The sequence below is a fragment of the Aquarana catesbeiana genome, linkage group LG04 (genome assembly GCF_042186555.1).
Source record: "Aquarana catesbeiana isolate 2022-GZ linkage group LG04, ASM4218655v1, whole genome shotgun sequence".
NCBI lineage: Eukaryota > Metazoa > Chordata > Amphibia > Anura > Ranidae > Aquarana > Aquarana catesbeiana.
The window spans coordinates 682,086,925-682,111,406 of record NC_133327.1 but is presented as its reverse complement, the minus strand read 5'-3'; the positions used below and the strand labels follow the sequence as shown (position 1 = coordinate 682,111,406).

General features: G+C 41.7%; 1 protein-coding gene across 7 annotated transcripts in view; it reads left to right on the top strand.

The window, feature by feature from the left end:
• Window positions 1-24,482, top strand: part of MDGA1 (MAM domain containing glycosylphosphatidylinositol anchor 1) — a 435,025-nt gene that overhangs the window by 216,018 nt on the left and 194,525 nt on the right. For 5 of the 7 annotated variants that reach the window (XM_073628744.1, XM_073628743.1, XM_073628742.1 and 2 more), the window contains exons 5-6: window positions 9,183-9,315; window positions 16,377-16,469. In XM_073628744.1, the coding sequence (XP_073484845.1) occupies window positions 9,183-9,315; window positions 16,377-16,469 (226 nt within the window). The remainder of the gene's footprint in view (window positions 1-9,182; window positions 9,316-16,376; window positions 16,470-24,482) is intronic. The other 2 variants (XM_073628746.1, XM_073628745.1) reach the window with 1 other exon arrangement.

Sequence of the window (24,482 nt, the reverse complement as noted above, 5' to 3'; positions counted from 1 at the left end):
AACTTTCAGGGATTAAAAGATCTGCTACTGACAGCTTGGTGCCAGATACCACAGCGTACCTTCAGAGGTCTAGTGGTGTCCATGTCGCTTTGGGTCAGGGCTAATTGACATGCACACTGGAGTGAGAGCATCCCCTATGGACAATTATGGATCCTATAGTTTGTCGCCCTTTCATGGAAGTGCGCAACTTTAAGGCTTGACATGTTTGTTATCTATATGCTTTTTTACTTTTACGCAACCTTTGTTTTTTTATGTTTTACCAAAAAATGGGTAATATATTGTGCTTTATGTGTAGAATTTTTTTTTCTTTTACTGAAAGTATGAGATAAACCCTAATATTGTGTGACATAAGAATTGCAAATGCCGCCATTTTGTTCATCAGGTTTTAGGAAAATATATGATGTTTTGGGGGCCTAAAATGTGTTTTTTAACATGCGTGCAAAAATTAAACTGCCTTGACAGCGAAAGGGTTAAACATTGTGATAAAGACGATGAGCACAGCCAACCTGCTTAGTAATTTGTTTCTGTACTGCACCCGTCAGCAGCCAGGGCTGCTGATAAGGGGGAAGCACTGGCTCTCCTGTATAGGCCCCAGGCCCCATCAGCTTAAGAGGGGGGCCTGGGCAGCTTTATGGTGCAGGCAATTCCCCCTCCCTGCAGCACAGCTGGCTTCTCCTCCTCTCCCTCCTGCTGACTGTCAGCTGTTGCAGGGGGGAGCCACAGTGGGATTGGTTTCAGGGATTGGCCACCCCTCCAACACTAGGGTAGCCACCTTTTCCTCAAGCCAAACCTGAACACTTTAGCGGCACAGGGCCAATTTTTTATTTTCATTTTCATAGTACATACTTCCCAACTTTCTGAGATGGGAATGAGGGACACCTATCAGCAAAAGTATGCAGGCATAGGACACACTCCTTGCCACACCCCCTTAAAGGAGAATTGTACAAAAAAAATAAGATTGGTTAAACCCACAAGTGTTTTTTACCACTACTATTCCTTTATATTGGCTTTTGGAATCTACAAATGCAGCAATTTAGAAATCAAATGAAAGGTTTAGCACTGGGAAACGCTTTTTGAGAGATAAAAAGTGCATTTTATATACAACTATATAGATCAGACCAAAATGAGGGACAAATGAGGAGGAATGAGGGACAGAGGGACATTGCTCCAAATCAGGGACAGTCCCTCGAAATCAGGGACAGTTGAGAGGTATGATAGTATACACTATAGGATTATAAAAGAGGTGCCCAAAGGAGAGTAGTAATGCGGTGAGCTATGCGCTCTGCAGCAAACAGTGGGTGTGGCCAAATTGCTCTTGCTGACATCTTCGCCCCTGCCCCCAGACAGCCTCCCACAGGTCCTGGACAGCAACAGATTTGTGTGTGGCTATCTTGGTTACTTGGACAGGTGGCAACCCTATCCGCCGCTCCGATTATCCCCTTTCCTGAAGGATTCCCTTCATTTGCAGCTCCCCCAAACCCCCCCCCCCACCCCTGTGTTTACAATTCTTTAATGTCAGAAATCATGAAATCAGGCCGAGACAGAAGTGAAGTTAAATCACACTTGTTTAATAATAAAAGTAAAAAGAACAAACGTAGTCAAAACATAGCCAGAGTTCATTAACCAGAATGGATAGTCAGCCAAGCCAGAAGTCAGAGATCAATGTAGTGGAACAGCAAGCAGGATCCGGAGCCAGAAGGGATGTCAGCAAAGCAAGTCTTGAACAGGATCGCAGGAGATAGTTTCTGTGATATGACCAAGGCGAAGGCAGAGATCCACTGGGCTGAGCGGCTTAAACCGGAGTTCTGCTTAAAAAAAATTAATTTAATTTAATTTTAATAATCAGACACTTACCTGTTCCAGGGTCCAGCGATGCGGGCGCACGAAGCCCCGCTCGTCTTCCCCCTCCTCTCTGCGGCGCCTGCATTGTAACTGTGGGCACCCGGCTGTGGCTTCACAGACAGGCACCCACTGCCCATGCACGAGCCGTTACTGGCCCCGCAATCATCTGGGACCTGTAACGTGTCCCAGATGATTGCGGAGAGGGAGGGGGGAGAGGTAAGCTCCCTTCCGGTGCTGTGGTGCGCCGGGAGGAAGTGGGAGCTGGGACCCTCTGAAAAGAGGGTACCGCCCCCCCCCCCAAAAAAATGACATGCCAAATGTGGTATGTCAAAAAGAGGTTTCACCAAAAGTGGACTGAGGCGCTGCCACCATCCCATACATAGATATGTAAAGAGAGGTCCCCCAAGGAGGATTGGGACTTTGAAGGCAACGTGATATGGGTACAAAAACCAAGTTTATAGTAACGTCATTTATTAAATATTCTGATAAGAAGTCAATGTCTGTATAACATTAGCAGTTGACTGATTAAGATCAATATCAAAACATAAATAATAGATACAGAATGACGCTGGTATAGTCTCCTGGTGTCAGAAACCATGAACCAGACCGAGACAGAAGTACTGTAAAATCACACTTGTTTATTAATAAAAATAAAAATGTAAATAGAGTAAGCGTAGTCAAAGCATAGCCAGAGTCCAGTAACCGGATCGGGCAATTAGCCAAGCCAGAGTACAGTAACCGGTTCGGGCAATCAGCCAAGCCAGAAGTCAGGGATCCAAGTAGAGGAACAGCAAGCAGGATAAGGAGCCAGAAGGGATGTCAGCAAAGCCAGTCTTTAAACAGGAACGCAGGAGATGGTTTCTTGTGATGTGACCAAGGCGAAGGCAGGAATGAAGTGAGCTGGAGATCTTTAAGTAGGCAGGACTGAGGAGCAGATCCACAACAGCTGGTTAACTGTGGAGAGAGATGAGAGCTGGCAATTAGCCGACAGCTGAGCAGCCAGCTCAGAGAAGGAAGGGCTGAGCCCAGCCCTGACACCTGGTTAGAGATTAGGCCTGACGCGTTTCAGGATTTTGTCCTTTCTTCAGGGGCATTCCCTTGTGGAGAACAGTGTGCATCTATGATAAAAACATACATTAGCGTTGGGACACGTAGAAACAAGAGGCAAATAGTGAGCATCGTTGAAGGCGGAAAAGCAATCAAATGTGGCATGTCAGGGGGGTCACCTCCCTTAAAAGCGGAAGTTCCGTTTTTTGGGTGGAACTCCGCTTTAAGTAGGCAGGACTGACGAGCAGGATATCATCAGCAGCTGAGTAACTGTGGAGAGAGATGGGAGCTGGCAATAAGCCGACAGCTGAGAGACCGGCTCTGAGAAGGAAGGGCTCAGCCCAGCCCTGACATTCAATTTGTGAATGAACAGGGAGCCTCTATTTAGAGTGCTTTCTGTTCATTCATTCTGTAGCAGCTGAGGCCTGCAGAGAAAGGAGTCTGTCTCAAAAATGAGACATCAGTGGTCTCTTTAGACCCCCGATATTTCACCAACCCCGCTGGACTAATATAACATGTAAAAAAAACAAGAAACAATAAAAAATAATTAAAAACACCATAATTAAGGGCTCATTCACACGGGTACTCATGAATTAGTGGAGCTGTGTTTGGGGTCCTACACCTCCCCCCACCCTGTCTGGGGGTAGGGGGGGTCTGTCAGGTAAGCGATAGGGCGCCTCATGATTTCTGACAGCAGCCTTGACCACCGCACTCATTTTTTGCTGTCAATCCGGTCTTCTGAGAACCCCCCCCCACCCCCCTGCTTATAAATGGATCAATGCCGGCCCTGGTCATAACTAGGTCGCCGGCGGATGAGAAGTGCCAGGACTAATGACATGTCACAGCGTCCCGTAGGGGTCCGCCAAAAAATCTCATCCGTCAACCAGCAGTCAGTTTTACGAGATGCTCTGTACTCTAATTATATTATCTCCGCCATTATTACTGGGCAGGCCATCTCCCAGCTGGAATAAAAAGGTTATATAACGTCTATTTTTACAGAGCGGCCCATCCTGACCTATAGATTCTATAAGGGGGCGGGGGTGGGGGGGGGCGATTCTCCCGCTCTCCGCACCAGGGTGACTTTACAAATGGCTGGGGACGGATTGTTAATGCAAGGTCAAAGTGAGGGCTAATGCGGCAATAAAAGCGAAATGTAATTGATTTGTTATGTCCCCCGTGGTGGAGGGGGCTCCGGGAGCCTTGGCGCAAGGCGAGATCAGTAATTGATTTGTTATGTCTTGAATGGAGACTAATGCGCTGTCTATATTTAGGATCCTCCACCTCAGATGTGCTAAAAGTCCTTTAATGGACGGGAGGTGACACAGAGAATGCGAGCCGAGCTGTAAAATTTTGCATCTCCACTGGTCCTGTCTTAAAGTCCAATTGGCAGCCCCAAATAAACACTCACCGGCCACTTTTATTAGGTACACCTGTTCAATTGCTTGGTAACACAAATGGCTAATCAGCCAATCACATGGCAGCAACTCAATGCATTTAGGCATCTAGACGTGGTGAAGACGACTTGCTGAAGTTCATGCCGAGCATCAGAATGAGGAAGAAAGGGGATTTAAAGTGACTTTGAACGTGGCATGGTTGTTGGCGCCAGACGGGCTGGTCTGAGTATTTCTGGGATTTTCAGGCACATCCATCTCTCGGGGTTTACAGAGAATGGTGGGAAAAAGAGAAAATATCCAGTGAGCGGCAGTTGTGTGGAGGAAAATGCCTTGTTAAGGTCAGAGGAGAATGGGCAGACTGGTTCCAGATGATAGAAAGGCAACAGTAACTCAAATAACCTCTCGATACACCCAATGTATGCAGAATACCATCTCTGAACACACAACACATCGAACCTTGAAGCAGATGGGACACAGCGGCAGAAGACCACACCGGGTGCCACTCCTGTCAGCTAAGAACAGGAAACTGAGGCTACAATTGGCACAGGATCACCAAAATTGGACAACAGAAGATTGGAAAAACGTTGCCTGGTCTGATGAGTCTGGATTTCAGCTGCAACATTCAGATGGTGGGGTCAGAATTTGGCGCATGGATCCATCCTGTCTTGTATCACCGGTTCAGGCTGGTGGTGTAATGGTGTGGGGGATATTTTCTTGGCACACTTTGGGCCCCCCATGGTTTAATCACCACGGCCTACCTGAGTATTTTTGCTGACCATGTCCATCCCTTTATGACTACAGTGTCCCCATCTTCTGATGGCTCCTTCCAGCAGGATAATGCACCATGTCACAAAGCTCCAATCATCTCACCACTGGACAATGAGGTCCCTGTACTCCAATGGTCTCCACATATTGGCATCATGGATGTGCAGCCGACAAATCTCCAGCTACTGCGTGATGCTGTCATGTCACAGGTGTACAACCTCCTCCAGTTGCTGTTTAAGGTAAAGGAGATGGCAAAACCTCAGCCCAGCTGCCTATTTTTACTGCACGTCCCCCACCACAGGTGTGAATGACCCCCTTTTTCATTGTGGTGTACTGAAATGAAAATTCTGGTGCCGAAATCAGTTAAAAAAAACGCACCAAAAATGCACCTCCCCATTGAAAAGCATTGAAAATGCAGCAAGAACGCATCAAAAAAGCACCCGTATTTTGCTTTTGATCTATTTTTTGAGTCACATGATCTATGAAAAACACCATAAGCGCTATACAAGTGAGTCACATGTATAAACATATGAAATAGGTAGGTATATACCCAATAGGTAAGCACCAACAAATGAATAAAAAACAAAGTGGATAAATATGAATAGACTAAAAAGTCCCAAACATGGATAGAGTATAAAGTCCCAAAAAAACTTGTAAGATGTGGAAATCTTGATAGATGCAAACATGAAGTGAAAAAGCACCACCATCGGTGAAATGGAGGCTTACCAGAGCGTTTGAACCCAGAAGAACCTACGTTCAATGGGTCAGACAGGCTTGTGTGGTGATAACACCCACTGGCAATACGTGATCTTCTAGAGGCTGTACCAACAACAGAGTGGTAGATCTCATGAGCACGTCCCGTGTTGCATGGATATCAGATGAAGGTGGATAGAAAGAGAGAACAAAAAGGCCACATAGCATAATTCCGCAAGTAATAAAACAATTTATTAAAAAGTGGAAAAACTCACATTTGAGTAGATAAAACAGCGCTTTGGTATATAAAATGGCGGCAATGGAATCCTACCCGTATATAAAATGGCAGCAATGGAATCCTACCCAGTATATAAAATGGCAGCAATGGAATCCTACCCGTATATAAAATGGCAATGGAATCCTACCCAATGGCGGCAATGGAATCCTACCCATATAAAATGGCGGCAATGGAATCCTACCCAAAGACAGAAGTGCAGTTGAATCACATTTGTTTAATAATAAAAGTAAAAAGAACAAACGTAGTCAAAACATAGCCTAAGTTCAGTAACCGGAACGGATAGTCAGCCAAGCCAGAATCAGGGATCAATGTAGTGGAACAGCAAGCAGGATCTGGAGCCAGAAGGGATGTCAGCAAAGCCAATCTTAAAACAGGAATGCAGGAGAACGTTTCTGTGATGTTGACCAAGGCAAAGGCAGAGATCCTCTGGACTGGACGGCTTAAGTAGGCAGGACTGACGAGCAGGATATCATCAACAGCCGAGTAACTGTGGAGAGAGATGGGAGCTGGCAATTAGCTGACAGCTGAGCGGCCAGCTCAGAGAAGGAAGGGCTGAGCCCAGCCCTGACAGCTCCTGGCACAGTAACTGGCAGCTAACGGAAAGCTCCCGATCGCAAGTAGTGAGTAGTAGCTTTCCGAAACATGTGATCGCTGTGACAGCCAATCACAGTAGTCAAATAATCATAAACCCTGCTCCGCCTCCCGCCATTTGAAACCCCTTAAAAGGCCGGGAGGTGGCGGCACCAAAGGATTAAGCATACACCTGTGCGAAGTCCATTAATAGAACAAGTGGATGGCGACACACGGTAGTAATGACACTTCCAAAAAACACTTTATTGAAGCAAAACCACAATAAATACATCACAGCATCAGGATCCAAGGTAAGATGTTGACGCGTTTCACGCTCAAAGGTGCTTATTAAGTAACGAGTCATGAAAAGGCACCTTTGAGCGCGAAACACGTCAACATATTCTCTTGGATCCTGGTGCATACCTCCCAATTTTTCGAGATGGAAACGAGGGACGCCTATTAGTAAAAGTATGTAGGCATAGGACACACCCCATGGCACGCCCATCTAAAGGAAAATAACTGTGCGGACCGCCCTGGAGCGGTGCTTTTTTTTCTTCTTTTGGGGGCTTTGTTTGCCCGAACAGGGGATGCACAAGTGTTCCGTGAATCCACATGCAGGCAGTCCCATCCATGTCTATTGGGATTCAGCGGCTGTACGGGCGCATCCACTGCTCCTAATTTGACATCCATGCTGGTGTGTGTAGATGCATACCCCCAGACACAGATGCATTGTATCTCTCCCTCTCCTTGCAGAGAGAAAAAAAAAAAAAAAGTGTAAAAAATTAATTATAATAATAAACAAAAAGAAAAAATACCTAGATCAAGGTTTGATCTAGGTCAGTGCCAGGGTTAGTGTTTGGGTCAAGGTCAGGGTCAAAGGTCGGGGTCAGTATTTTTTTTTGGGCAGGATTTTTTTTTTTTAATTAGTATCAGTGTCAGTGAGTTTTAGGTAGGATAAAAAAAAAAAAAAGCTAAATGTGCACTATTGTTTCTGTTCTGTACTACGGGTACAAACAACAAATAACATACACATATGTGGTATTACTGCCATTGTCAGCAGCAGGAGAATTTATTTTGGCTTGTTCTTTGGTGGTAGGTTATGGTAGTAACAAGAAATATACAGCTAAATAATTTTTTTTTTTTTCTTTTAAACCAAAAAGAGAAAAATTTAACCCTGCGCTCACCCAACAGAAAAGCAGCTCACACAACAAATTTTCAGTGCATAGACAAGTGTAGCGCTTGTAAATTTAAAAACTTATATACATTTATAAGAGTAAAGAAACGTCTATATATCGATCAACAATAAATACAAATTATGACAAATTAACAAATAAAGTCTTTGATGATCTTCAGGTGTTTTTTAGACTGAAAGAGGCTGATGTTAGTCCAAAAAAGTATATAATTCCTTATTCACCACGTGGGTAACGCATGCAAAGATGTGATGGACCCTCCACATAGAGAAAAAGTGAAGGCTTACCGGAAGGATTGAACTCATAGGAACGTACGTTCAATGAGTCAATCAAGCTTGTAGCCCCAACGGGCAATGAGAAGGAAGGGCCTCACGATTAGATGGCGACAAGACTCCCAAACATATCCAGACTCCTGACGGAACTTTAGAATGGATGGCAGACCTTCCCACAGATCATCTCAGATGGATAGCCTCCTCTGCCACCAAATCGAGGAGACGTTGCAGGAGGCTATCCATCTGAGATGATCTGTGGGAAGGTCTGCCATCCATTCTAAAGTTCCGTCAGGAGTCTGGATATGTTTGGGAGTCTTGTCGCCATCTAATCGTGAGGCCCTTCCTTCTCATTGCCCGTTGGGGCTACAAGCTTGATTGACTCATTGAACGTACGTTCCTATGAGTTCAATCCTTCCGGTAAGCCTTCACTTTTTCTCTATGTGGAGGGTCCATCACATCTTTGCATGCGTTATCCACGTGGTGAATAAGGAATTATATACTTTTTTGGACTAACATCAGCCTCTTTCAGTCCAAAAAACACCTGAAGATCATCAAAGACTTTATTTGTTAATTTGTCATATTTTGTATTTATTGTTGATCGATATAGACGTTTCTTTACTCTTATAAATGTATATAAGTTTTTTAATTTACAAGCGCTACACTTGTCTATGCACTGAAATTTTTACTATTTTGGGCCAGATTTCTTTTGATAATAAAAAAAATCAGGAGATATTCCATTACTATTTACCACAAAATGAAAGTCCAATTTGTCCCGAAAAAAAATAAAAAACAGTATAATCCACCTGGAAGTACAAAGTAGTTGTGATGATATGTACGGTTTTACTAACGCATGTCAAAATTGCAAAATTGTGCTTAGGCATCAAGATTTGTTTTACCCTTAGGTGTGAAGGGGTTAAAAGACAGAAGATGCTGAAATTATTTAGGATATGAATAATATTGTAGGGGGGGGGGGTGATCCTGAAAATGTAACTCTTCATTTATCTGATATTAACCTATTAAAATTCATCAATAAATAATTTTTATCTAGTTTTGTTGTAAAAAAAAAAAAACATTTACTGATACAGAACAATGCTGTGTTCTGGTTGCTCAGGGTGAAACAAAAGTGCTGAAGCTGAAGAACTTGCGTCCTCAAGACTACGCCAATTATACGTGTCAAGTGTCCGTGCGAAATGTTTGCGGAATCCCCGATAAATCCATCACTTTCTGGCTCACTAACAAGACAGGTAAGGGATAAAAGAAAGAAAATTGGTAGTGCCGGCCCATCACTTCTCTCTCTTTTTTTTATTTTTCCCTGGAGCATTGTCTCCGTCCAGTGATAATCACATTGAAACCCAGCTCACTCCTCACTATTGGATAGTTCAACAGTTCGTGGCAAATTTGGATAAAAAGATAAATAAAAATTAGCAACACAAAGTTAACGATCGTGAAATAGCTGTTGATAAATATTGGGGAAACAAAGACCAAAGTAAAAGACTAAAACTACACTATATGCACAAGATTAAATATATCGATAGATCAGCGAAACACATTATGCATGACATTCAAACATTACATAATGTATACAATGTAAAAATAATTGATACAATGTAATATATGCAGTAAAAAATTGGGAAAAAATCACCAATATGTCCTCTGTCCTTTCTCTTGCCCCCCCCCCCCCACCTTTTGTGTATTTCATTATTTTATAGTTTTTTTTTCCACGGTAAGAAACTTTCACACATTATAAATCTTTTCCACCTTTTTGTGTATTTTATTGTTAAAAGTAAAACATAAATTCCAAAAATAATAAAAACATACATTCTAAGGTTGGTAATAGCAACAATAGCGATTATGGCGGTGCCCAAAACAAAGGAAAATACGTAAATATTATAAAATTTTAATTTTTAATACATAAAAACATCAACACATATAGGGTTCAATAAAACTATTAGCAGAGCATGTTACAAATTATTTTGCTGGTCACTGATATATCCGTATACATGGAGTGGTCAATACTAGATGACATATGCCTACGTGTTTCGCCAACAATGGCTTCTTCAGGGTATTTATGCGGACCACCAATTTCCATACAGCAATAAGATCATATATATAGGTTAATAATTATATTTACAAATAATTCTATTTACAAATACAACAGATGAAATAAATTTCATATATCATGGTTCAACATGTCCCGAAAACAATTTAAAAAAAAACATACATTCTAAGGTTGGTAATAGCAACAACAGGGTGATCGGGATTATGGCGGTGCCCAAAACAGAGCAAAATACGTAAATATTATAAAATTGAAATTTTAATACATAAAACATCAACCCATATAGGGTTCAATAAAACTATTAGCAGAGCATGTTACAAATTATTTTGCTGGTCACTGATATATCCGTACGTATACATAGAGTGGTCAATACTAGATGGCATATCCCTACGTGTTTCGCCAGCAATGGCTTCTTCAGGGCATTTATGCGGACCACCAATTTCCATATAGCAATAAGATTATATACAGGTTAATAAATATATTTACAAATACAACAGATGAAAAGAAATTTCATATATCATGGTTTAACATGTCCCAAAAATAATACAAACATATATTCTCTAAGGTTGGTAATAGCAACAACATGGTGATTGGGATTATGGCGGTGCCCAAAACAGAGCAAAATACGTAAATATTATAAAATTTTAATTTTAATACATAAAACATCAACCAATATAGGGTTCAATAAAACTATTAGCAGAGCATGTTACAAATTATTTTGCTGGTCACTGATATATCCGTATACATGGAGTGGTCAATACTAGATGTCATATCCCTACGTGTTTCGCCAACAGTGGCTTCTTCAGGGGATTTATGCGGACCACCAATTTCCATATAGCAATAAGATCATATATAGGTTAATAATTATATTTACAAATACAACAGATGAAAAGAAATAACATATATCATGGTTCAACATGTCCCAATACATTCTAAGGTCTCTTTAAATTTTCATGTTTGCACTTTTATATGTTGACTGTTTTTTTGTTTTAACTTTTTTTTTTTTTTACTGTCCAAAAAATTCTTAAACAACAAAAAAAAAAATGCACACAAAAAAATGAAAAAAAAGTCTTTGGAGCCATTTGAAGTACATTGAATGCCTAAAAAACACCCACATTTTTGTCTTATTGACTCCATGTTGCACAAACGGCAGAAATGATATCAAATTAAATTAAAGCTCTTCCTTGTTGTAATGATATCCAGCTGACCCGTAGCTACGGTCAAAAGTGTTGATCTGATAGAAGGCATGTAACCAGTGTTATACTGGGAATAACTGGAAAGAGTACTGGAATCCTGCAGTGATGCATTGTAGCAGTGTGCATGGATGGCAACATATACTAATTCATCCTCATCCATTATCATCCACATTATTATGCAAATTATCTTCATTTTGGATATACACACTGTCCATATGATGCATTGACTTTAACCATATAGTGGGGGGGAGGAGGGGCGGGGCTCAGTGACCTTCAGATTCGTTCAGTGGATCCATACAGCATTCTGTGCGGAGTTTCAAGTTTTGTCTACTATGACCTCTGTTTATAAAGTTGAGCATGAAAACTTTAGTGTTACCACTACCCACCTACCAATACCTACCTGTATACGACCCCTGCAGTGCTGGAGGAGTCTCAGTTCCCAGCCTGCTGTAAAATGCCCATCTAACCATTTCCTTACGATGTCGAGACCTGATCCACCCACCCACCCAGTCCAGTCTACCACATATTTCTAGTAGCGAGTAATGATGGATCGATAAACACATGTGAACAGACGGAAGATTATTACTTTAACACAGTAAGGGCCGGTTCACACTGGTCCGGCATACGCTCCGACTTCGAGGGCACAAGTCACATGACACAAAATCAGTGGTTCTCTATAAGAGCCGTCCTAACTGGTCTGATTTGTGTTGGTCCGACTTTGAAAAAGGTTTCGGCACTACTTTGGTCCGACTTGAGTGTGATTTAAACCCATTGATTTAAATGTAAGTCGCATCCAAGTCGGATCATCACCTTAACTCATCCGACTTGTGACTGGTGTTCTGAGGATGTTGAAGGAGAACCCCACGCCGGAAAAAAAAAAATGGTGTGGTGTCCCCACCAAAATCCATACCAGATCTTTATCCGAGCATGCAGCCCGGCAGGTCAGGAAGGGGGGGGGCGAGCGAGCGCCCCCCCCTGGACCATACCAGGCCACATGCTCTCAATGAGGTGGTGGGTGCTTTTGGGCAGGGGGGGTCTGCGCCCCCCATCCCAAAGCACCTTGTCCCCATGTTGATGGGGACAAGGGCCTCTTCCCGGCAACCCTGGTTGGTGGTTGTGGGGGTCTGCGGGCAGGGGGCTTATTAGAATCTGTAAGCCCCCTTTAATAAGGGGGCCCCCAGATCCTGGCCACCCATGTGCCCACCCATTAATAAAGGGGCTTCCAGATTCTGATAATCCCCCTGCCCGCAGAACCCCACATCCACCACCCAGGGTTGTTGGGAAGAGGCCCTTGTCCCCATCAACATGGAGGCACCCCCCCTTGTTCATGTGGCCTGGTATGTACCATTTTTTTAATTTACCGTGAGGTTTCCTCCATACTAGAAGCAAAGGAATTGTTTTGATTGGTCACAGGACAAGTCACAATCATCTCAAAGTCAGATCAAAGTCAGATCCTGTTCATTGAAGTCGTATGGAGGTCGGACATAAAGTCGCAGGGCAAAGTCAGATCGGAAGTCATGCGACTTCCGTGTCGGAGCAGTGTGAATCTTTTTTTCAGGAAAAACAAGGCTTTCTTTTGGTGATATAGGCCAAACTTCTTTTATTTTTTTTTTTATTTTTTTTTTTGCAATTCATAGACAAATAAGAAAAATAATTACACTTTTTTTTTACTTTGATCAGCGTTTGGAAAAAATGATTGCTTCTGTCAATAAAAAAATATGCATTTTATTATATAATTTGTCCAGTTTAAATTGACACTAAAATTATGATTTTAGCACAAAGAATTGCGTATGGAAAAAAAAAATTACATATTACAGATAAAATAAAGGTCTTTTTTTTCAGTTTTTTAAATGTGGCACTATAATATTAAATAAACAAAATGAATCAAAAAGAAAAAAAAGTTTGAGATTTCAAAAAATAAAAATAAGCCAAAAATTTACCAGAAAAAAAAGTTGAGAAAAAGAGAAAGAAGTGGTTAATTAGGGCGGATACATTGACTAAGAGTTATTAAAGAAAGAAATAAAAAATTGTATTTAAATTTTTTTTTAACCACTTAAGGACCGAGCCTCTTTCTGAGATTTGTTGTTTACAAGCTAAAAACATTTTTTTTTTGCTAGAAAATTACTTAGAACCCCCAAACATTATACCATTTTTTTAAAAAGCTGAAATAAAGGCTTTTTTTTTTTTTCAATTTTGCAGTTTTATAAATGTGGCGCCAAAATATTAAATAAATAAAATGAATCAAAAAAAAAAGTTCGAAATTTTAAACATTAGAAAAAAAAAAAATAAGCCCAAAAAATAGTTAAGAGGAAAATGGGAAAAATGGGTTTATATAGGACTTATTACTCTGTGTTAAAGCTGAACTCAAGGCAAACCGCTAAATACACACATGAAATACATAGAATCAATCTGCTTTACCTGCCAAAGGAGTTGTATCTCTGTCCATCCAGTCCTGAGATTTACACAGCTCTGTCTCACAGCACAGCCCTGTCTGGCTGAGCAGGAAACCTGATCTTTTTTTTTCCCTGCTCCAGTTTAGTAACACTTGCAGGTCTTGTCCCTCTCCCCAGCCTGTGATTGGTCAGTGAAAAAAGGAAGAAGCAGACAGATGTGCTCATCTCTCTGCCACTGTGCTTTCCCATCCTGTCAGCATACTCCTTGCACTTCAGCACAACTGGATGCTTCTCCTTTTTCCCTCTCCCAGTCTGAGCTCTGCCATACAAGGACTGGAAGTCCCCCCTAACTTCCTATGGTACCTCTGGGACAGGAAGTGAGGGGAAATCTCCCCAGTGGTAGACAAACAACACAAAATAAACTGGAATGGGTTTTAACTGGTCCCTATCATATCCAGAACTAAAGATTTGGCTATACAGTACATACTAGGGTTGCACCGATACCGGCATTGGTGCCGATACTAAGCATTTGCACTCATTCGTGCATACCTGAAACCGATACTTTCAGGCCAATTCTTTTAGCTGTGAGTGGGATTCCTCCACTGTGAAGTGTATCGGCAATTACCAATTGTTAGGGAGCGGGGCCGCCGGGTCCTTAACAACCGAGGACTTATTTAGCTGTCAGTGAAGTTCCCACTGAGCAGCCGCTCCTGCAGGGTGCAGAAGCGTCTCCCCCCTAATCCATGCGCCTGGCCCCTAATCTACATGGATTCCCATGGGGTTTGCTTCAAATAGGCGGGGCTCCACTAAGTTATGTGACATTAGCGAATAATATTTGCTAATGTCTTCCTGTTTCACCTCCTAGCCAATCAGGAAGCAGGTCCTGAGACCCGATTGACTGGGAGTCCTAAAACCCGATTGCCCGTGTATCCTAAGTCCTGATTGGCCTGGAGGAAAAGTAACCGCCGGGACTCGGGAGGAGATGCAGGGGGGGAAAGCCACAACCTGGATGGGGTAAGTACAGAGGCTGGTGGGGGCATGGCGGGCGACAGACGAGCGATGCGGCAATGGGGGAAGCAGCGATCGAGCGAGCGAGGGGTGGGGGTGGTTGTTTGGCTGGCTGGCTGGAGGGGGGTGGCTGGCTAGTTAGGAAGGCCACCGTTAGGAAGACAGCTGATGTGTAAACTATGTCCCGGTGTTCTGTCGTGAAGTACCCCCCATCCAATAGTACCTGCGCATGCGCAGGACGGAGTCGCACTTCAGCTGATTTGCCGAACAGCTGGAGTGAAACCAGGGAGCAAAGCACATCCTAGGAAGCATCTCTTGATGGGAGATACAATTTCACGGCCACAATTTAAACCTATACAAACAGCGGGGGGGGGGGGAGACCGTAGTTCTGGCAGCGATGCACAATCTGAGAACTACGGTCTCCCCCGCTGTTTGAATAGGTTTAAATTGTGCCTGTGAAATGGTATCTCCCATCGAGAGATACCTCCTACAATGTGCGCATGCGCCCTGATTACGTCAGCCCAGCTGATCAGCAAGTCAGCTGTTGTGCTGTTCCGTACTGCGCTTGCACAGTACATACCGGGCACTATTCGATGGGGGGCACTTCTCGAGAGAACACCGGCAATTGGAGCTGTCAAAAAAAAAAAGGCAGCCGGGTACAGTTTATCAACAGCATTGCTCAGCTGCTAAAACAGAAAGATAAAAAGAAACATTGTTTCATTTTGTATCTTTCTGTTTATTCATCTGCAAATTAAAGGGATGGACGTTGATCTGCAGATGAAATCAGTTTAAAGCAACCTGTCAAGTAAAAAAAGTTTTCTTTTTTTTAAATTAAATGTTCCTCTGTTTAACCCCTTATTAACCCTTAATTTACTCTAATCATCCCTATTTAACTCCTTATTTGCCTCCACTTAATTATTGTTTTCCTGCAGATTTTTTATTGTTATAAACTAAATAATAATTACAATTTTTTCTTTGTTTTTGTTTGTATTGATCGTTAATATTTTTACACCTATAACATATATTTTTCACATCTAAAAAAGTGCAAAATTGAAAAACAAAAAAATGACTTAATTTGTAAATAACTTTTCAATGCTTTGTACCCTTGCTGACAGCAGAAGTGTAAACAAAACAGTTGCAGGCAGGTATTGGTAATTGATATCGGCGAGTACTGAAAAAAAAACAAAAAAACCCCAAAGGAATCACTGTAAAAAAAAAAAATGGTATTGGTGCATCCCTAGTACATACACTTAAATGATATACAGTAACAATGAATACAGAGCAGAGTTATATAGCTATGCTGGAAAAAGACACCAATCCATTGAGTTCAACTGACAGAATAAAGAAATAAATTAAGTAAAACCAACAGAATAAAGAAATTGAAAACCTGCATATACAGAACCCTATGCCAATGGTTGATCCAGCGGAAGGAAAAAAAAAAAAAAAACAACCCTATGGTCCAATTAGTTCCAACTAGAGAAAAATAATCCTTCTTGATCCTGTAAAGCCAATCAGATATTCCCTGGATCAACAATCTCTGGTGTTATCACTTCTAAATTAAGTTGTGTCTTTTATATCTGCCTGGAGCTCAGCTTTAATGCTTTAGTACATTCAGTGCACAGCTGGATACTTACCGGTCTCTCTCCGTTCAGGAGCAGCTTGGTGGGGACGAGCAGGAGATGACACAATGGTGTATAGAAGCAAGAGATCCATCCCGTCTCCGCTATGGCTGAAAACAGAGGCCGGTCAGTGTCCTCTGTTTCTTTTTTACCATAAGTAGGAACTCTGCCGAACGCGTGAGTGTGTATGTGCATGAATGCGGGTGTATGGGGTTGCGTGTGCATGTGGGACTGGGGCTGTACCAGTGTTTGCTTTTCCATCTGCTTGGGAGCAACTGTGTTGTGTGAGCTGTGCGCATATATATATCATATCCTACTTTTATATGTGCGCTTGTTTTCCTGAGTGTGTATATTTCAGAAGGTATTTAGAGTTCTATATGTGCATGCTTATATGTGTGTACACGTGAGCCTTTATCGGAGGCTGTGTCATAATGTATGTCATTTCTTAGACCTTATGTAAATTGACACTTTGACGCATCCAACATAAATTGTGGGAGTAATTCCATTTTCGGGAGAGCCACCCATAGTAATGTGCTGTATGCAGGGATATTTTTTTATGGGCAGCTTGTAGACCCCCTTGCCATTCCATTATCATCCCACAAAGGGTTTTGTGAGGTGGGGGGGATCTGATGTTGCATACTGAACAGTATAGAACAGGGAGTGTAATCTGAGATCTGAGTGAAGGGAATAGGCCTTGTATTCAGGGATTTTTTATGGGCTGCTTGTAGACCCCCTTGCCGTTCCATTATCATCTCACAAAGGGTTTTGACTGATATGATTCAGAAGAATAACTGTTATTATATTGTACTGTGTTTGTAAACCCTTACATATACGCAGTGAAGTGACTAGCCTCAGGGAATATACAGAGCTGACACAAATCCTCCTACATAAGTTGTAGCTATTTATCAGCAGCCCTCTCTTTTCTACATCAAATCAAAATCCAAAACTTATACAGCATTTCTAAGCTTCAGTAGGCAGGGGGTGGGGATCTGATGTCACATACTGAATAGCATAGAACAGGGAGCTAAGTGTAATCTGAGATCTGAGTGAAGGGAATAGGCCTTGTATTCAGGGATTTTTTTTATGGGCTGCTTGTAGACCCCCTTGCCGTTCCATTATCATCTCGCAAAGAGTTTTGACTGACATGATTCAGAAGGATAACTATGTGATTATAATTTACTGTATGACGATTAAAGTGGTTGTAAACCCTTACATATACCTAGAAAAGGGACTCGCCTCGGGTAATATACAGAGATGATACAAAACCTCCAACATAAGTTGTACCTGTTTATCTGCAGCCCCCTCTTGTCTACATCAAATCAAAGTCCAGAACTTATACTCAATTTCTAAACTTTAGAAGGCAGGGGTGGGGTTCTGATGTCACACACTGATAGATCTATACTCAAACAAAAACCAAGGCCCACCCGCTGAGAGGCCGCATATTTGCGTGCAACTGACACCAAGGAGTTAATTTGGTTAGAAATTATTTAAATAATGATCTAATTGCCCCAATTTAAATACCATATGAACAAATATGTTTAGACTCAGTTAAAATGGGAAAACATCAAAATTCAAAGAGCAATAACCCTTTGCAACCAAGTATAAAGTGCTTGCGCAAACTCGACCACTCACACAGTCATAACTCCTTGAATGCGAGTCCAGAGATGTACACCCATGTAAAGGTTTACACATGTACCCGTGTTCAGCTACCGTGCAGCCATTTTTTACTATCAGCAGCCGAACGCTGCAGCTGTCTCTCCGAGATATGGAAATACGCCTGCAATTTACATCAAAGGTCTCAAAGCTTCTATAAAGTGATCCCATCAAGAAGATGAAAAAATCTTAAAGCCAAGTTCCCAGCAATAGAAGATGTATTATACTCACCCCTCTCTCTTTGGCATTTGACACTTCCGGGAATACCGGATACCTTTGCATCCCACTGCAGCCCTATAGTTCCATCCTCTGACCCCTTCCTTTACTACAGAATTCAGGCATCACATAGGGTTCTGAGGATGAAACCATAGGACATGGTGGGAGACACAGACACCCGACATTCCTGGAAGTGTCAAATGCCAAAGAGAGAGAAGTGAGTGTAATACTTAGGTTGGACTTGATGGACTTGTGTCTTTTTTCAACCTCACCTACTATGTAACTACGTAACTTCTTCTATTGCCTGGAACTGGCTTTAGGATTTCATTTAAACTTGACAGGGTCCCTTTAAGTAAGTAAAAAGATGTTTGTGCTCAAATGTCTCCATGTTTTTATTTCCATATATGTTATAAGTTTTCATCTGTCTTATTATCTGTATAATCTGTTTTTTTTTCTATATGTTGGTGTTTTTTCTACCATATGTATCCAATCATTATTGAAATGTACGGGTGACTGTATATAGTTTGTGTTTATATGTGTGTACATGAGTTAGATATGTGCACCTGCGTGTCACCAAAGTCTTACTTTGATATATAAAGCATTTCATTTCATAGAAAGCATTTGGTGAGTGTTTGCCGTATGATGTAAAGTTGGTGCAATAATGCTGTTCTTCTTTTTTTTTTTTTCATACTTATCTTCATTTCCGCACTTTATTCTTATACGACAAAGAGTGAAATAGCATGTGTATGAATAACCGGCAAATATTTGTTGTTTTATTATGCTCTTTTTTGGGGGGCTGCTCGTAGACCCCATTACTGTTACATTATCAATTTGCAGAGTACAGTCTATGGGGGTGTTGATTGATCTGATTCATAAGGGTAACTACACTATATTGTCAAAAGTATTGGGATACCTGCCCTTACACACCCATGAACTTTAATGGCATCCCAGTCTTAGTCCATAGGGTTGAATATTGAGTTGGCCCACCCTTTGCAGTTATAACAGCTTCAACTTTTCCGGGAAGGCTGTCCACAAGGTTTAGGAGTCTGTCTATGGGAATGTTTGACCATTCTTCCAGAAGCGCATTTGTGAGGTCAGGCACTGATGTTGGATGAGAAGGCCTGGCTCACAGTCTCCACTCTAATTCTTCCCAAAGGTGCTCTATTGGGTTGAGGTCAGGACTCTGTGCAGGTCAGTCAAGTTCCTCCACTCCAAGCTCACTCATCCATGTCTTTATGGACCTTGCTTTATGCACTGGTAAACAGTCATGTTGGAACAGGAAGGGGCCATCCCCAAACTGTTCCCACATAGTTGGGAGCATGAAATTGTCCAAAATGTCTTGATATGCTGATGCTCCCCCCTCCACCAAACTGGAACTAAGGGACCAAGCCCAACACTTGAAAAACAACCCCACACCATAATCCCCCCTCTACCAAATGATTTGGACCAGTTCACAAAGCAAGGTCCATAAAGACATGGATGAGCGAGTTTAGGGTGGAGGAACTTGACTGGCCTGCACACTGACCTCAACCCGATAGAACACCTTTGGGATGAATTAGAGCGGAGACTGTGAGCCAGGCCTTCTCGTCCAACAACAGTGCCTGACCTCACAAATGCGCTTCTGGAAGAATGGTCAAACATCCCCATAGACACACTCCTAAACCTTGTGGACGGCCTTCCCAGAAGAGTTGAAGTTGTTATAGCTGCAAAGGGTTGGCTAACTCAATATTGAACCCTATGGATGAAGACTGGGATGCCATTAAAGTTATGTGCTTGTAAAGGAATGTGTCCCAATACTTTTGACAATATAGTGTATGTGCTTTTAATGTACTGTATTAAAATTAGATTCATGAGTCAAAAAATGATTCAAAATAATTTAAACTAAAGCCCTAATTTTTCTTTTCTCTTCCAATAATTTTTATTGAGGATTCAAAAAGGATCACACAATTCCAATACTTATAAACATAGGAAAGGAAGTATGCCAACATATAATAACAATACATCAAGGTTCAAGAAATATTGAAGGTGTAACCTATGGATATATTTTGATAAGCACACCTCTTACAGCTCAATGAGCTATCACAAAATATTCAACAAAAAGATATAAAGAGAGAGGAGTATACTTGTGCCCATTTTTCCTGTCGCTCCTGCAGGTGAAAAATGGAGAGAGAGAGGGAATACGGGAAGACAAGACCATAAATCCATTGCATAGGTCCCCATGAGTTAGAAACCCAACGGGGGTGAGGGGGCATATCGGGAAGCCATAATGGCTGTCAAAGTTCTGCCACATTCCCTCCCACACTTTGCATGTAGCATATGTTCTCTTACTGGAGGATCAAAAGGAACATATAAGAAAAAGAATATGCAGAGAAACAGAAAGGGGGGGGGGGGGGCAGTAAAGAAGAAAGAAGAAAAGGGAAGGGGAGATAAAATTAAGTGAGAGGAAGAGTGCAGCCCGTCTTATCAAAACATGACTAACTGATATTATTTCATAAAGCATCCAATAAGTGATCAATTCAGGTAGGGCATTTTTCTCATTGGGAACGTGGGGGAATGCACTGGATGTATGCACTGGCAAGGGGTGATGGGGGTGATGGAGGATCTATGGATGCTGGCTACTGGGGGATCTATTGTTGCTGGGATCTTTTGTCGCTGGGGGATTTATTGTTTCAGGGGGTCTATTGTTGCTGGTAGGGAATTATGTTGCTGGTGGTGTCTTATGTTGGTGGGGGGGGGGTATCATTGCTGGGAGGGATCTATAGTTGCTGAGATCTATTGTCACTGGGGTCTATTGTTGCTGATGGGGGTTCTTGTTGCGGGGGTCTTATGCTACAGGGATCATTGCTGGGAGGGACCTACCGTTGAGGAAAGGGTCTCCTGGTGCTGGCTGCTGGGAGATCTATTGTTGCTGGTGGTGGGGTCTATTGTTTCAGGGGATCTATTGTTGCTGGCTGGCTGTTGAGGGAAGGGTCTCCTGTTTTTGTGGGGGGACATTCTATTGTTGCTGCCTGCAGGAGATCTTTAGCTTTTCATGTTTTAATTAATAAATTAGCAGCACAAAATGATACTTGGTTCTGTATTCAAGGAGTATGTCAAAGGCTTACTCAGAATAGGGAGTACCTTCACCTATTCTCTGAGAAAAAAGCCCTGCATCCAGGGCTTTCAAACTTTGTCAAAATAAGCCTGTTTGTCAAGTAATATTTCCAAAAGGTCCAGGACAACTTATTTTTCAGCATGGTCTAGGGCAGGGTTTCTCAACCAGGGTTCCTCCGGAGGTTGCTAGAGGTTCCTTGATCAACGAGCACTTTCTGCCTTTCAAATAAATTCCCATTGACACCATTGAACTTTTTAGCTATCTGAAAGGGGGTAATTCTTTGCAATGACCACATGTGTAAGGAGTATTTTCGCCACTGACCATCACACTAAGGTATCATGAGTTGTAGATATAATAATTTTTAGCAGGTGGTTCCCTGAGTCCAGATATTTTTTTCAAGGGTTCCTCTGTGTTGAAAAGGTCGAGAAAGGCTGGTCTAGGGGGATCGTAGATGACTTCCAGGACCCGGCAATTTTGCCGTGAATATAAATGCCATAAGTTTCCTCATAAAGCCCTACTTTTTTATTAAAAGAATAAATATTTTTAGGCCCAGTTAATATGGAAAAGGTTCAAATTTCAAAGAGCAGTAACCCTTTGCAACCAAATATAACTGGCTCTACACTGTTCCAACTTCACATACAATAATTCTGATAGCTTCAGGTTGCTAAGAGTTATTGCAGTAGACCCTTGCAATGATTTATGAGCCCCTGTCTGACCATGTAACACAAAGAAGTCATGTCTTGGAAGTAGGCATTTGTCTGGACTGGGATCTGAACCCACAATCTCTGCTTCATCAGGCAGTAGCTCTTCTTGCTGAGCCACCTGATCTGCTGGAAAGCATCTTGCATGATTCCTTTGGATAATCTTGCCTTGTATCTTGTTTCTGGCGAAAGATGAACACCTTGCTCCTCCCATGAACTTCCTATTTATGACATGCCTTTGCACTTCCTGTTTGCCAGATTATTGTGCTCTCTTAAAGGCTACTGGAGGTAAGAAGACATGGAACTCATATTTTGAATAAAGGAGCCATGATTAGCATAGAGCACCTTGCTCCTCCCATGAACTTCCTATTTATGCCATGCCTTTGCACTTCCTGTTTGCCAGATTATTGTTCTCTCTTAAGGGCTACTGGAGGAAAGAAGACATGGAACTCATATAAATATAGGAGCCATGATTAGCAAAGAACCCTGGGTACAGCAGGCCCTGATTTGTTCCTAGGAACTGGGCACCACTCCCCATGAAGCCCCATGTGCCTCTCACTAAAGGCAATGATATAGGCACAGCTCACCAAATAAGCACAATGCATAGTTGTGTCATACATTTCCTCAATGGCAAATATAACAGATAAAACTCTCTGCATTTAAAAAAAAAACAGTTGCAGCTGCCAAAGGTTTCATCACCCCTTTTCACACTCTAATTGAATTTGGGTGAACGTGTGAATTACAAATCATGGGACTCGTTTTCAGGATTTACTAACTTGATGCACAAGGTTTTAATTTTCTTTTACGATTTATGACTTTGCAATTCTGAAGATTGTGTGCACGATCCCCATTGTTTTCTGCCCTTGCAGAATTCTTGCATATGTATTAGTGCAGGTGGTGGTATTGGGCACCACATTCCTACATAAATCACATAATATAAGAAATCCTTTAGTTGGATGAGGGATTTTTTTAGGTGCCAAAAATAAATGCCACACAAATTGTTACATAAAATATATCTTAATCCTTATTATGTTGCATGTACACAATTAATTTTTAAATTGATGACTTAGTAGTAGTCCTCCAGAACATCGCACATAAGAATACATGTCAATGCTAACTGCCTCATCCCTATCTAACATAGCTATATGGTATACATAGAAAAAGTACTTTCACCCATTTCTGATGAATTTCATGTAGCAAAATCTCCAAGTAATCTCCAAGTAACCCAATATTGCCACTTGTCACCTGAAGAAGCTAACAATGAAATGTGTTAAGACCAACTGTGCCACCATACTTGGAGGCATACATACTGTACATACTTTGCTACATAAAAATTCATCAGAAATTAGTGAAAGTACTTTTTCTACTTTTGGTAGCACAATCGGTCTCTACAGGTTTCTGTTCGCTTCCTCACAAATCAAGCGGCTATATTGGTCATATTGGTCATATATTGGTCAAGCGGCTACATTGTTTTAAAATGATGGCACAATGTGTGTCTTGACCTCCTCCTCCCAGCAGTCCCACACAAGGGGATAGATCCATTGGTTCCCAGTGTGGGTGTAGTGTTGAAACTAATCACATGCCATCATTTAAAATACCAATAATTTGTTCTCCTGAGGAAGCAAACAGTGAAACGCGTTGAGACCAATTGGCCACCATATGTAGAGATTTTGCTACATGATATTTATCAGAAATTAGTGAAAGTACTTTTTCTATGTATAGTGGAACAATCAGTCCCAACGCATTTCTCTGAGTTTGATATTTAAAACAATGGTCTCCTCCTCCTGGTGGTCCCACAAGGGGTGTAGTGTTGAAATGAATCACATGCAACAGTTTTAAATCCCAATATTGCTGCTTGTCTTTACTGAAGAAATTAACAGCGAAACTCGTTAAGACTGACTGTACCACCATACTTTTTTTTTACATAGAATTCATCAGAAATGAATGAAAATAAATGTTCTATGTATGGTGGCACAGTTGGGCTCAACGCATTTCTCTGTTCGCTTCTTCAACAGAACAAGAGACAATATTGGGTTTTAAAACAATGGCAGAATATGCGTCTTGGCCTCCTCCTCCCAGCAGTCCCACACCAGAGGATAGATCCATTGGTTCCTAGTGTTGTAGTGCTGAAGCTAATCACATGCCATCATTTAAAATACCAATATTGCTTTTTTGTTCTCCTGAGATAGCAAACAGTGAAACGCGTTGAGACCAATTGGCCACCATATGTAGAGATTTTGCTACATGATATTTATCAGAAATTAGTGAAAATACTTTTTCTATGTATAGTGGAACAATCAGCCCCAATGAATTTCTCTGAGTTTGGTATTTAAAACAATCGTCTCCTCCTCCTGGTGGTCCCACAAGGGGTGTAGTGTTGAAATGAATGACATGCTATGGTTTTAAATCCCAATATTGCCGCTTGTCTTTACTGAAGAAATTAACAGCGAAGCTCATTAAGACTCACTGTGCCAC